General features: G+C 37.7%; 1 protein-coding gene across 16 annotated transcripts in view; it reads right to left on the bottom strand.

Annotated features, from left to right (window-relative positions):
- LOC131427345 (insulin receptor substrate 1) overlaps nucleotides 1-14,739 on the bottom strand; it is a 632,725-nt gene that overhangs the window by 30,477 nt on the left and 587,509 nt on the right. For 11 of the 16 annotated variants that reach the window (XM_058590444.1, XM_058590453.1, XM_058590454.1 and 8 more), the window contains one exon: nucleotides 2,009-3,157. The exons of the other annotated variants lie outside the window; for them this stretch is intronic. In XM_058590444.1, the coding sequence (XP_058446427.1) occupies nucleotides 2,009-3,157 (1,149 nt within the window). The remainder of the gene's footprint in view (nucleotides 1-2,008; nucleotides 3,158-14,739) is intronic. 16 annotated transcript variants of the gene reach the window in all.

Genomic DNA, 14,739 nt, shown 5'->3' with positions numbered 1-14,739 from the left:
GGTCGAAAATCGATCATTTCTTCTTGTGTGTTGGATGGAAGCAGATGTCGTGAGAATGATTTATCATTTGCTTTCCGGTCGTCGAGGGAGTGATATCATCAACCAACAGCGACGGAGAGTGCACCTTCTGCGTGGTTAAAACCTCAAACGCTCAGGTAGCAACTCTCATTTGGCACATTGTCGCAAAGCTGATTTACCGGTAGCGACACCTGCCAATGAAAAATGGAACCAATAAAAGGAGGATTCTTTCGGAAATTTTCATATCGGCAGTAGTGATTTGCAACATTTTTATCGTTTATTCAATAGTACAATTAGATATCAGCAATAAAAGTACACTCGGAGTAGAAGAAAATCGATTTCAAAGTGATTACTACTACTTTTGTTAGTGTAAACTACGATTAAACATGGAAAATCTTCAGAAATGTGTGAAATTGGGTAAAGTTAGGTTTTTTCGGATCAACATTTTTTTAACAGAAACCAGTGTAATGTTGATTTCTCGAGTACTAGAATGTATAGCGATCGAGTACTATTATTTTGGATACTTTATTTGTTATTTCCAGGCATTTGCAAAATGGTATCAAACCAAGTTTAATGCTCTATTCTGAATAAACGGTAGATTTCGCACAATAAACTAAGATCAACATTACCACCTCAGAGTAAAAATTTAATTATTAGGTAATTTGATAAGCTTTGTGCAATTTTCGCAGTGCAAAATTCGCATCAGTGTTTAATATCTTAGAGAATTACACAATTTGGCCCTTCTGAATGCCAGAAATTTATCTCGTACGGCATTTTGATAACTTTTTTCATTGAAATATTTAGATCCGAAACGAAATGATTGACATCAAAATTCTGTATAGTTCTATTTAGAACAATAATTGTATACCCAAAGAATTATGCGAAAATTTCTTCACTATACTGTATACGGCCCATTTTTCAACCACTTGTAGTTTGTAGTACAACTTTCTGCTGATTTGCTATATAAAATGCATAGCACCGACTTAGAAGCCATTAATGAAAGGTTCCTTTCAGAACCACCATTATTTTATCATTAAGAACTATACTATATATATCGTAATATTTAATTTAGTGTCAGAATGATTAATGTAACTAACCTGTACTTTAGTTTAAGAATATCGTTTCAAGTAGTAGTGAAAAAGAGGAAAGCTTGCAAGATTCACACAATCGATCAACTAATTGTCATTCGAAAGTATAAAGAAAGAGTGTCAGTTTTATTCGTATTCACGACATCCAGTTATGTATCTGACATTACACACCCGTACTTTTTATTCGTTAATAGATCGAATTCTCGGGACTCAACCCGTATCAGAGTTTTAAGTTTTTTTTTGATAATATTAAAAACGTTGCTAGTTTTCAACCATACTTGATGTGTCCTCCCTCTTATTTCATACCTTATATGAATAGTTTTCACTGTTGCAAGACCATCATTCTCATCGTTATAAGATGAACGAATTATAAGATGAACAAATTATCAAAAGCAACATACTCAGCGCCTAATGACGCCTAATTGAGTTACGCAATGTTGACAATCTTTAACACAGATTACAACATGAGTGGAAATTATGCCCCCATTTGGATTAATGGATGTAATTGTTGTTGACTCTCCTTGGACTCGAGGCCCGTAATTATTCACACATCAAAAATACTCACAGCACCGCTTGTTTAGCACGTACAAATATCAAAATACACACTCATTCACAAACAATACAACAGTTCACACTGAGCTTGGGGTGCACAACCAACCCACTCAACAGACAAATTACATCAAGTTAATCCTACTTGTGCACATCGTAACCGTGCTAAGAGCATACACGTGAATACATACCCTTACTCAAATTTGTAATATGATAAATAGGTAGGAAAGTGCAGGAAATAGCAGGGAAACAATGCAAATGGGTTTTGGGGGGAAAAGAAGGAAACATTACACTAACTAATAATGAAATAAAAGGGATAATTTGCAACAACAAAAACAATACAAAATACATACTTCGCCTCGAGTTGGCGCCATTGCGACCACTACGGGGACGCAGCGTGGTCGGAGGCGAACCGGGGGAATTAACCAACGGCAACGGGGCACCGGTACTACCGCAGTATGTATAGTTGCAGCTTCCACTACAGGCCGCGGTTGTGTTTTGGCTATTGGTGCAAGAGCTACTACAATTACCACTACCACTACTACTACTACTATTACTAGTGATTGTGGGTGCGATGTTTGCGGTGGCCATTTTCAATGCGACCAGTTTGCTGTTATTATTAATCGTTTGGATGTTGGTGCTCCGCAGCAATCGGCTAATGAACTGAAGATTCGGCGTTTGATTTCTGGACTCCTCCGTTTCTGGCTGTTGCTGCTGGTTGCTGCCGTGGTTGGTAGGAGGAAGAGGCTTCTTCATGTCCATCGGAAGGTATTTTTGATCTTCGATAATGCTCTCCATTGAACTGCGTGACGGGATGGCGATTGCCGGGTTGGGAGGATTAGTATCGGTACTACCTTCGAATGAGTGATTGCTGTAGTAATGCTGGTTGTCACCCAGCTGGCCCGTCGGGGGGGACATGGATGGCAGATAGGAGCATGATTTATTCATATTTTCATAGTCCTGCTGAGTGGACGACGCCGAGACAGAAGTCGATATTGTTGTCGTATTGCTGCCAGAACCGTGTAGGGGGCATAAATTATAGTGGCTTGTCCTGCTGCTGTTCCCAACGACAACGGCGGGCAGTCCGGCCAGACAGGTGCACTTAAGCGATGCCATCGATAAGTTGGACAATTGCTGATGTTTGCGATTGGCGCCCGGTAAATACTGGTGATGATGAGGCGGCCCGTTGTTTGTGACGCGTATTGCACTTTCCTCCGTCAGTGGCAACGATCGGGTCCGCTGGTGAACCGGCTGCAACGAGCTGACCAGGATCCCCCCGGTTGCATTCTTACCGTAGAACCCCCCACCACCTCCGCCGCCGGGTTTGCCGTTCGTGCTGGGATTACTACTAACATTGCTACTACTGGTGCCTAGAACGCTCTGGGAGGACTTTTGCGCCGCCATGTGATGGGAGGTCGAGTTACTGTGGGGAGAATGGCTTAGCATGGGGGTGGCGCTTGGTAATGATAAAGCTCTTTGATGGAATATCACTGCGGATGTAACTGCGGATAAGAGATAAAAAAGAAAGAAAATATGGAAAACGAACACAAAAAACAATCACAGTGACACAGCTCGGTAGGAACATTTAGTGATGAAGACAGAAGTCCTAGAGAAAAAGATTGTGAGTGTGTGTGTGAGTGAGAGAGAAAGTGAAAAGGAAAGATCGAGGAAATAGATCTGTTATGGAACAAGAAACTTTTTCGAGACTAGAGTAGACTGCCAAGGAACTTAAGGGTTATCGTGTTAGCCACTTGTTAAATCCATTGTTATGATTTGTTTTAGTATTGTTGTTTCTATGCACCATGTATTATATTTTAGGCCTCCATTTTTCTGGCAGTTTTATTTGAGTGACGTCAGTCTTGATTGGTTTGAAGTTTGGCTGTGGGATTCATGCAGCTATGTTTCGACAATTAACATAATTATTTTGTTTCATCGAACTCAGCAGCAATGTCTCTGTCGTCATGGCGTCAACAAATCGACAATATCGTTTTTTTTCTCCTTTAAGAAGATCTGCAATGTTCATGTAGCTTTGTACTAATTTGTACTTGTTATGCTGTCATCTACGATGTTGGTAATCGTTATTTGTTTCAGTTGGTTCGTTTGGTACAGTGCCACAGTGCGAAGAGCGAACTACTGTTTTTTTCCGAAGTCACAGGAATCAATTGACGTTTAACTGAGTCAAAGCGATCAGACAACTTCCGCTGTCGTGTCCCATACTGGTCGAGAATAAGTCAGATATGAAAGGCACACGTAACAGTAGAGTACAGTAGAAAAGGTAGCAAAATCAGGATCAATTTGCTCCGATTGGGAGGGGAGAACTTTGCACACGAATTCAATATGACAAACCATTCAATAAATTAATTAAAAAATTTACTTATAGTAACTCTTCTTCTAGAAACAGTCGTTTTTTAAATTGTGACACGAAATTTATAAATCGGAGATTATTGTTAAATTGAGTAGTTTTTCCTTCTAGTTATTGTAGTTCGGAAATTATTAACTGCACAAAAATGGTGTTCAAGAGGAAATTGTAGGAAATCGATTGAGCGCTGTAAAAACTATAGGATAACCGTGGGGGGAAGCTGATGTCGAAAATTGGAAGCACTACGCAAACTAATATTAGGGTACTCGTGTTAATAATCAAAATGGTGGCAATTTTTTTTTCTAATTACGTAATGAAAATAACGCGGTGGGGCGAATCCGATCTCTGAATAGTGAGGTAAATCCAACCGCTACACACTTAAATCTTATTAGATGCACATAAATGGAACGTCGCAGTTCACGCAAATTTACGTGGAAGAACATTTAATATTGTGTCTAAAACTCCATGACATGAAATTCATTGAAATAAAAAAAAGAATTTTGTAGCAACCCACCGCGATTTGAACCGAGAATCATTGGATCGCAAGTTCGTCTGATAATCGACTGAGTCACAGAAGCATGCATCTGTTTGGCCGGTAAAAGGTGCACTTAAATTCATACAGTCGCACCTGATAGCAGAATGCAAGAAACCAATAAAATTCAAACTATTCTAACATTAAGTCATTAAAAATGAAATTTTCCGTCATTTGACAAATTAGGTCTTTATGAATAACATCGTATGAGAAATTAAGTCACCTGTAATATTCAAATTTTATTGGTGTGTAGTTTTAATGTTGTTTTGGTATTAAAAATGCCTTACATTTAAAGTTGGGTGCTTCAAGAGAATCATGACCTCAAACAGCCGAGTTACTTGACGAAGGTGTGGACTGAAGCTTATAAATTAAAAATGAATGCCAACCCGTGAGAAAACATATGGTGAGATTAGACAGTACAAATTCGCGTTAAAACTAGTGCACGAGTTAAAGCAATCAATTTCGATTTGGATTGCGCGAAAATATTACTAGAAATTATGCCTATGTGGTGTAAGACTGTTAGCAAGAATTGTGTCGATTTGTTACCTATTAAAATGATCATTTGTATTCAAAAACAATTAAAATAAATGGTTTTTGACTTAAAAAAGTTCGTGCACTTTCGTCTGACACTGTATAAGGTTGATACCTTTATTGTTTACTTAACTGAGATATCTAAAATTCCATATCGCGTTCGTCTTTGAAATAATCTGACAGATTGACACGATTATTTACTTTGTCAGAGGATGCCTACAACCTCTTGCCGTCAAAGACATATTTAACAAAATGACAACTCGGATTCTTTGAGCATTTAGCATTGACAATTCTAATTTTTTGTCACTAAAAAGCCCTTACTTCTTACTATACGGAGCCGCATATCAATTAAACAAAATGCAAAATTGAACGCGTAAGCTTTTTCTGTCATAATTTCGAAACGATAATAGCTCAGCCATTTGTGGATAGGTTTATATAATTTAACTACCAATCGATTCGGAAACATTTCACTTAAACTTGTACGGCAACGTTGTTTCAGTATTTCAATAGCAAAGCATAAAAAAACAGATTTGAATCGACCTATATTTTCACGAGCCAAACACAGTATGCCATAATGATGTCATCCTCTTGATTCCTCTAACAAGGCGAACGGTTTTGAGCGTTCCATCACATCTCGCATTTCATTTAGTAGCAGTTCTTTTTTGGTCGGTATAGGAAGGATTCGCGTCATGTATTAAAAAAAAAGACCCACCGTTCTGCACAGTATAAACATTCGCACAAAACGGAATCTATAAATGCATGCTGTGAAACATTTTTCGCCTCAGCCGGTGCCTGAACACGGTGTGTGAACAAACCAGGTAGCTCGTCCAGCGAGGCAATGACTAGATTAAAAAGTACATGCATTCGCTCACTGGATAGTCGCTTTTGCACTGTATGCGGTGTGTCAGTGCAATTTCCCATCTGCTGGATACCGTGTTCGCTCAATCATATTAAACACAAAATACAGTGCGATAGATTTTTCGGAGCTAATTTGGAGGGCTTGAATCTCGGTGATCTGTTTATGGAATTGATTCGAAAACACTAATTCAATAGTATACGCTTAAAAATCGACGGGGTCATGAACACTGGAATCTCAATTTACGAACAAAAGAGCGGTTCTTAAATGGATTAAGTTCAAGATTCTGTTATTAAGATAATTATAGATAATTATTTTTAATCAAATATGGTAAAAACACAATTAACTATCTTTCAGCATAAGCCCATAGCTACTATAGTTAAACTAAATCATGTAACATAATTGACATGGTCTGATCAAGTTAAAGTTATCTTGAAGCGGTTTCTCTGGTTTAGTATAAATTATTAGTATTAACACATTAAATCGTTTCATTTGTTCATTTTTGTATCTTGAGGATTTTTGCATCTAAAATTGAGCTTTTAGGCAACTTTAAAGTCATACATCATGATTTCAAGATAGAGGGCGACTTTAAATACTTCAGAATATGAGAATTTCTGTAAATCTATTAATCTAATAGTCTATTTTCTCATTTTCAAACAATCTATGTGCTTTGACTAGAATAAGTTTTCAGTTAAGTTCATCTACCATCATCAAAAACTTGTAATCATTAAGTGAATTAAGAATTAAGAATTGTTAAGAATTGTTTCACATTAAATGACGTCACTGGCATGTCGTTCGTTTCATTCAAAATTGGTCTAGATCCCAACTTGAAAATTAAAGCGTTGAATCCTGCATCATAGCCTGTTGGACTGCTGTTTCGTGAGTTTATACCTCAGCCAAAAAACTACGACCGTCGAATACAACCCACCAACTCAGAGACCATGTAAGCAGGCTTGTTTAAGTGCGTTCGGCAGATGACGGTGGGAACCTACGGGTTTCCACCAGAGGTGGGTATTATTCAATGAATTCATCGATTCCTACATTAAACGTTCCCGTGTCTCAGCATGACGATCCTGAAGACGCTATGATATAGATATGGATACCAAAATGTTTGTGGCATGAAAACGAAAATCGACGATAAATTTTTGGCCTCGAACGATTGTAACTACGATGTCATAATACTGACTGAAACCGGACTTGACGATCGCATTAACTCTCTGCAACTGTTTGGAACATTGTTCAATCTTTTTTGTTGTGACCGTAGTAACCTTAACAGTAACAAAACAAGTTTTGGGGGCGTTGTAATTGTTGTGTCACAAAAATACGCCAGCTCAAAGATCGAAACAGTGAATGGTCAATGCTTAGAACAAGTGTGTGCGAGTGCCACTGTTAAGGGGAAAAATATGTTCATATGTGGTGTGTACATCCCTCCTGATAGGAGTAACATCGTCGAAGTAATACATTTCCACTATTATTGAACTAAACTGTAAGGCATCTGCTGATGAAACTATTCTTGTTTGAGGTGATTTTAATCAGCCTCGAATTGTATGGGATTATGGACTGGATACCACGCATTGTTTTAACTCTTCTTCGCTGCCCGCTGCGAGTACGGCGCTGATCGATGGCATGGATTTTTTGAATCTTCACCAGTCGAACCAAAAGAAAATTCATCTCGGACGGGTACTTGATCTAGTGTTTTGTTCCTGTGACCGCTCATTGCTTGTTGACGAGTGTGTAGCTTCGCTTCTACCCGTTGACCCGCACCATCCACGTTTAGTAATTTCGTTGCCCATTGAAGACAATAATTCACGACACGCAGCAAATTCGGGAGACACACATTTGCGGTTAAATTATCGAAAAATTAACTTCTCAGCTCTGATGGAATATTTGCAGAATTATAGTTGGACAACTCTGCGCGAAACGGATAATGTTGATGAGATGGCATCGTCGTTTTGTAGTACTATCTCTCGTTGGCTCAGTACAAATTTACCATTTGTTAAACGACCTATTTCTGGGCCGCATCACGTTTACATGATTTAAAGCGCCAGCGCAATGCTTGGCAGCGCAGACAACATCGTTGGCGGAGCTTAGAAACAAAACAAAATTTCAAAAAATCGATTGATGAGTACCGCAAATTGAATGCCGGTTTTTATAGAGCTTACGTCATGCGAGTTCAAACGGATCTACGTAGCAACTTCAGGAATTGTTGGAACTTTGTGAATTCGAAGCGAAAATGTTCAATCATTCCTCAGAACGTTTGTTTTGACGGTGTGACGTCTGCATCAACCTCAGACTCATGTGAGTTGTTTGCTAAATTCTTCGCTTCCGTGTTTACTGAGAAAGTGGCCTCCAACATCGAAGCTGAAGTCGCCGCATTCCTGAAAACTTGGTGGATTTGCGTACATTCATAATCACTCCCGAAATGATCAGTGCTTCAGCAAAGAAACTGAAGAGTTCGTACTCGGCTGGACCTGATGGAATTCCATCTGTCGTTTATACTCGCTGTGCAACTGCTCTGCTCGAACCATTATGATACGTGTTCAACAAATCGTTCGAGCAAGGTATATTTCCAACGATATGGAAGCAGTCGTTCATGTTTCCAATCTACAAAAACGGTGATCGAAAGGACGTGAGAAATTATCGTGGTATTACGAGTCTATCTGCTGCCTCCAAGCTATTCGTAATAGTTGTCAGCTCTGTTGTTCTTTTTCGTACAAAAAGTTATATATCAACCGATCAGCATGGATTTATGCCAGGACGATCCGTTAGTATAAATTTGCTATGGAGGAAAGGGTACAAATTGATGCAGAATACACCGATCTAAAAGCGACATTTGATCGTATAGACCACCGAATTCTATTATGTAAACTGATGCGACTTGGTGCATCACACAAGTTCGTTGAATGGTTGAGTTTCTATTTGTGTGGTAGAGTCCTACGTGTACAATTGGGAACCTCAGTTTCATCCCCGTTTACGAATAAATCAGGAGTAATATGGGTCCACTTCTGTTCGCACTGTTTTTCAACGATGCCGCTTTCCTGCTTGGTTATGGATGCAAGCTGATCTACGCCGACGATTTGAAGCTGTACTTAGTAATTCGTAATTATGAGGACTGCGTCCATCTTCAAGAACTGCTAGATGAATTTGTCGCATGGTGTCGACGAAACCATCTTGTGATCAGCATTGCCAAATGTCAAGTAATTACATTTCACCGAATACTTCGTCCATTAATCTTCGACTACAAAATTGATGGACAAACACTTACAAGAGTTGACCGTGTTATCGACCTTGGTGTTGTATTGGATGCAAAACTCACATTTAATCAGGTTCGTTCTGCTTTAATATCTAAGGCAACGAAACAACTCGGATTCGTAGCTAAAATCAGCAGAGGTTTCAAGGATCCATATTGTTTGAAGGCGTTATACTGTTCCTTAGTGCGACCATTGCTGGAAAATGCCAGTTTGGTATGAAGTCCATATCAACTCGTTTGGAACTTGCGGATTGAGCGTGTTCAGAAAAGATTTATTCGGCTTGCGCTAAGAGACCTTCCCTGGCGAAATCCCTTGGATCATCGACTTCCGGGTTTCACAACGAACTCTACGATCAACAGGTTTGCTACAACGAAGATTCCATCGGACATCGTTTGGAGCCAACGAACCTGTTGCAGCGTGTTTTCGAACTTTCTCCCTAATAGAAAATTTATTTGATTTTGGTGAATCATCGCATAGGTTTGTTCAGAAAGTGTCGCAATCTTCGATTTTATAACTTGACCTTATGTTCATTAAGACTTTTATTATTTTTTTATATATATAATAATCGTTGGGGGCCAGGTCTGGAGAATACGGGGGATGATGGACCAATCCGTACCGCAAATCATTCAATTTCACCGTTTGCTGTGTTATCAGGACACGAAACTCGTCTTTGTCCATAGCTTGATGAAAACTAGAACTCGTCCAACACGATCAGCTGTTGTTCAAACACTAGTGAATAAATTGCCATGAAATTTGGTATCGAACCATCTAGAAGCTGACACTTTCCATGTATTAGAAAGTTGCGCAGAAGCCTAACCTTAAACTTGGTATATAGAACGACTTGATCCGATGTTAAATAAGCATTTTCTAACCAAAACCATTTACTAGGTCGATTTTGCCCCACCTCAGCGTACAATGAGAAAAAAACTCCAATGCTTTTTCAAAAATTAGAAAATAGAACGAAGACGGGAATAAGAAAGATATTTTTAAGTATCTTTATTTTCAACTTCAACATAAAATACTTGAATTTTATGTTGTTTTAATCAGTGTAAACTAAAACAAATAAAACAAAAATCATATTTGGGCACTTTAAGCTCCAGATGAAAAAAAGTCACTTAAACAGTAGAAAATAGAGCTCTTTGAATTTCATGTCCAAATATCTGGATAACGGCTATTTGTAGGAGAAAGGGCAATATGAGCAATTTCTTTACTGTGCATCTTGAGAATCATATTCTATCGAATAAATGAATGTTTTTCATTAGGAATTCAATTTCTTAAAAACATTTCAGCTGTAGCTTTTTCACTTTTTAATTCTCAATAGTAAAATGTGGATTTTAAGTAAAAGTTTCAAACAATTTTGTATTTTAATTCTTTAATTCTTGAATTTCTTGAAAATGCATTCAACAAACGTGTATATTTTATTCAGTTTATATATTTTTTAGAGTGACCATTGGATTTCCTACAATTTTTACTTTGACACCATTTTTGTATAAAAAATCATTCACCCTTCATAAAAGTCAATTGTAAGTCGGATTGGTCTTTTCGTTCGTAAAAAATAATTGGTTTGTCGTGTTGAGTGTGCAAAGTTTCAGAAACATGTGAATTCTGATGTACTGCTACACATTTTAGGAATTTCTCAGTAGGAAGTAAGAAAAGGGATGGAATTTATCACTGCTTTGACAATAGGGGCGGTAAGAAATATGGTTGCTAACAGCAGCTTCAACGTTGCAACACACAATGTTTGTGTAAATTGTATGATAATTTCCAATAATTTTGTTCGGTTTTATTTTTGCTTTTGTGAACAACCATGATTAAATTTACTGCCTTTTGTTGATTGATAGATGCGCTCCCATGTGAAGAAATAAAAAACCGGAAAAACGACCGCCCATGTTGAAAAACAGTAATTTCGGAGTTCGCGTATGATCGATGTTGTGGCAGTTAGGGTATTTACGAATTGAAATTGAAAAGTGCCATATTTCTTACGTTATCGGTCTCGTAAACGTCGCCTCCGGATGCCGTTCGATGATTAAATTAGGAAAAAATAAACCAGTTGGTTAGCTTTCAGGGAAAAATTAGTCACTGTCTACGCTATCGATCTAAGAATACTGCTACGTTGGGTTAATAAAGGTAGTTTCCGTATGCAGGTTTGGTATTTGCTTTTAGTTTGATCACTTAACCGGTTGATATCAGTCATTGCGCTAATGTATCATAAATACTTTCCATTAACATCTACAGCTGGATCCGACAATTAAGGTTACCACTAGTTAAATACGTAATTTATACCTGTTAAAAGCCATTGCATACGTTTTTTTTTCAAGAACCACTTGTCGGCGGTTCGATCGAAATATTTACAGTGTTCGTGTTGGTATGTGTAACTGCTTAATCATTCGGGTGGTGTGTAAATAGACTGTTGCTCTAGACTCCTATCATGCAGTTTAATCATACTTTTTATGCACTTAGCACATAGGCAATTTATGATCTCTATTAATTGCAACCCAATTTAATCCGACATGAGCTACCAGCATTAATGCCGGTTCTGTTCGTTGAAACTGCAAGTGTGCGATGGAAATGCAAAAAAATGAGTAGAATTATCTTTGCATGAAATGCAAGAAAAGGTGCAGGCGATAAAGATAGAGAAATGGTGCAAATGTAATTGCAAGATATTTTTTCGGAATTATCTTTAAGAATGTCTTTACATAAAAATTTTAAGTAATTCGAAATATGCTTAGTAGTGTTTCATCGCATCCAGAGTAGTTCAAGTGGTCGAACGAAAATTTCGAACTCGAGTCCTATCTCTGAGGTAATTTTTTTAACTTTTTTCATTTCTGCTTTTAAACCAAACTCTTCAGGTTTTTAATTTGATTAATGTTTAAGGGGGAAAACAGAATGGAAAAATGACATATGAATGAAACTATGTAATGAAAACGTTACCGCAGAGACGGGACTCGAACCCGTCGCTAGCTCATAACCAGGTAAATTGTTTTTTCGTTTCATGTTTTCCCCGTTAGACACTGATCAAATTTAAAACTAGCTCAAGGCGGCTCTACGTCTTAACAATACTAAAACAAATAAATTTCCAGATTGTTTTTCGACGGGTGCTGATAAAAATAGTGAATGTTGCTTCTTACTAAAAAATAATAAGAAAACTATCTTTATCTATCTATCTATCTATCTATCTATCTATCTCTATATATAAAAATGCAGAGATCATTCTTTGTAATCGCATCACGTAAGAACGGATGGATGGATTTACATGATTCTTTTTTTTTTTGTTTGATCAGTTTTTACCCTCACCGGGTTCGTGCATCAAAAAAATTAGGAAAACTTGCAGGAAAAGTGGGGCAAATCCATAAAGTTGTTTTGTATGGACAATGGAATTTTCCGTTGAAAAATTCGTCAACGATTGCAAGATCTACGATTGATGTTTGGCGCGCGACGATTTGCATAAGTGTTTGGCTGTTTAAGAAAAGAATACTAGATTGTTGCATAAATTGTTTGACCCGCAACGAATTGTTTTGTGTGGAGAATTCTCATGCATACGTTATTAATTGGGTATCAAAATTATTGCTTGGTAAATAAATTAATGACAGAATGCATAATCAATGACAGAATGCATATGACTGTATGACCGCTGCAGGCAGAAGAAAAATTCTGATATCCAGTTGAAGAATTGTGTGTATTGAAATCAGATGAATAATATTGATCATTGTGAGCGCGAGTTTGAAAAATCAGAAAAATTTTGAATGAATCAATGAAAAGATTGTGCTGTAGAAGCGCTAAGATCAAACTAATGCCGTTTTTCATTGAGAAACAGTGTTGGGGTGGATTGCTCCGCTTTTGCACTTTCGAGTAGAAATGCAACATTCTGACGGTGTTTCATTGCCATTTCTGCTCGAAAGTGCAAAACCAGAGCAATCCACGCCACCAGTGTTCAATGAAAAACGCCATAAGAGATCTTCCTAGCATTTTACTTTCGAATGTTTTTGATTACACTAAGCACACATAATAAGTGGCAATTAGATCAATGTTCAAGATGATTACCACAATGGATTGAGACTGCCATTTTCTGTTTCATATTCTGTGAAGAATGTTAAAATTGGTAAGATAAATATCAAATTAAAATTGAGGCGTCGTCTCTCCAAGCAACCAAAAGTTCCGCAGCTCCTGAAAAGTATCGACTTTATTAGAGCTTTAATGTACGCGTGGTACTTTTTAGCAACTAGAACGAACAGAAAATGTTCCCAGGAAACTTTTTCGCTGCTTCAAACCTGTACAAGGAACTTCTGCAAAGTTTGTTCTGTTGCGTCATATGAACATTCAAGTTTGAGTAATTCCTTAAAAACGGACTGTGACACTCCTTTTTTTAGCTAAAGCGTGTGTGTGTCGCATTCCGTTGATTGTAGGTTAGGTAATCAGAAAAACAATGGAGACATACGTGAAGCACTTAGTCGTTTGACAATTCTGCTGTCCGAAAACATAAATTCGAACAAAAAAATTTTAGGCGAGACGAAGTTCGACGGGTCAGCTTGTTTGACATAAAACAGTTAACAATCTGTTGTTAGTCTTGACAAGGCGTAGAGCCGCCTCAAGCTAGTTTTATGTTACGTGAGTATCTAACGAGCAAAGCAGATTACAAAACGACTGACGAGTGCAATTGCGAAATGAGAAATTGCGAAAAAAGGTAACGCAGAGACGATATTGGAACCCGTAACTTCTTCTATTTGAGAAAATCGGTTTAGCTAATCAAACAACTCTGCAAGCGAACCACACGAAGAAAAGTTCTAATTGTTCAGTAATGCTCTGGTGGTACGAGCATTTTCAGATAAGAACGGGTGCCACCAGTCTAACTCATTTCCTGTATCTGCTAGACTCTGATTTTGAGATTTTTTGGAATGTATCTTTCGCTGCATTAGGAGTACACCAACGTCATCATCTACATAATGATCTTGGCTGACGATTGTGATCTCAAAAGTCTCTGGGATTACTTCTTTGCCAATTTTCATTTCGCTGTAGCATTCGTCAGTCTTATTCCAATCTGTTTTTCCTTGCTAGATACTGATAAAAGTTTAACCAAATTTATGAATTGTAACTGAAATCCCTGAGGGTCCACTATTTGTTAGTAAGGTAAAAATAGACATTTTGTTTCATCCAAGACATAAAAAAACACTGCTCTTCGGTGCAAATGTAGAGTAAACTTTTTGTCTGCTTAGCGATTTGAGCAGTACAAACAAATTAAAAATCAAACACAAAGTGGTCAAAAAACGCAATTTTCATCATTCAGGAGTTTTGATACCTCGTGAGAAAAGAGTTTGGGCAAAGTAGCCATGACTTATTTCATTTTTTTACGTTTCGTCTTCGACTCACCAGTGCATTAGCAGATTTTGTTGAACTGCTAATGCCACTAATGCTAACAACAGTTCAATATAATTTGCTAAGACACTGATGAGTCGAAAAACGAAACGTAAAAAATATATGAAATAAGTCATGTGCACTTTGCACAAATTGATTACCCAGGAGGTACCAACATCGCAAAATGATTACAATCTGTTGTTTCA

Source organism: Malaya genurostris, chromosome 2 (assembly GCF_030247185.1).
Source record: "Malaya genurostris strain Urasoe2022 chromosome 2, Malgen_1.1, whole genome shotgun sequence".
Lineage (NCBI taxonomy): Eukaryota > Metazoa > Arthropoda > Insecta > Diptera > Culicidae > Malaya > Malaya genurostris.
This window is presented reverse-complemented; position numbering and strand designations above follow the sequence as displayed.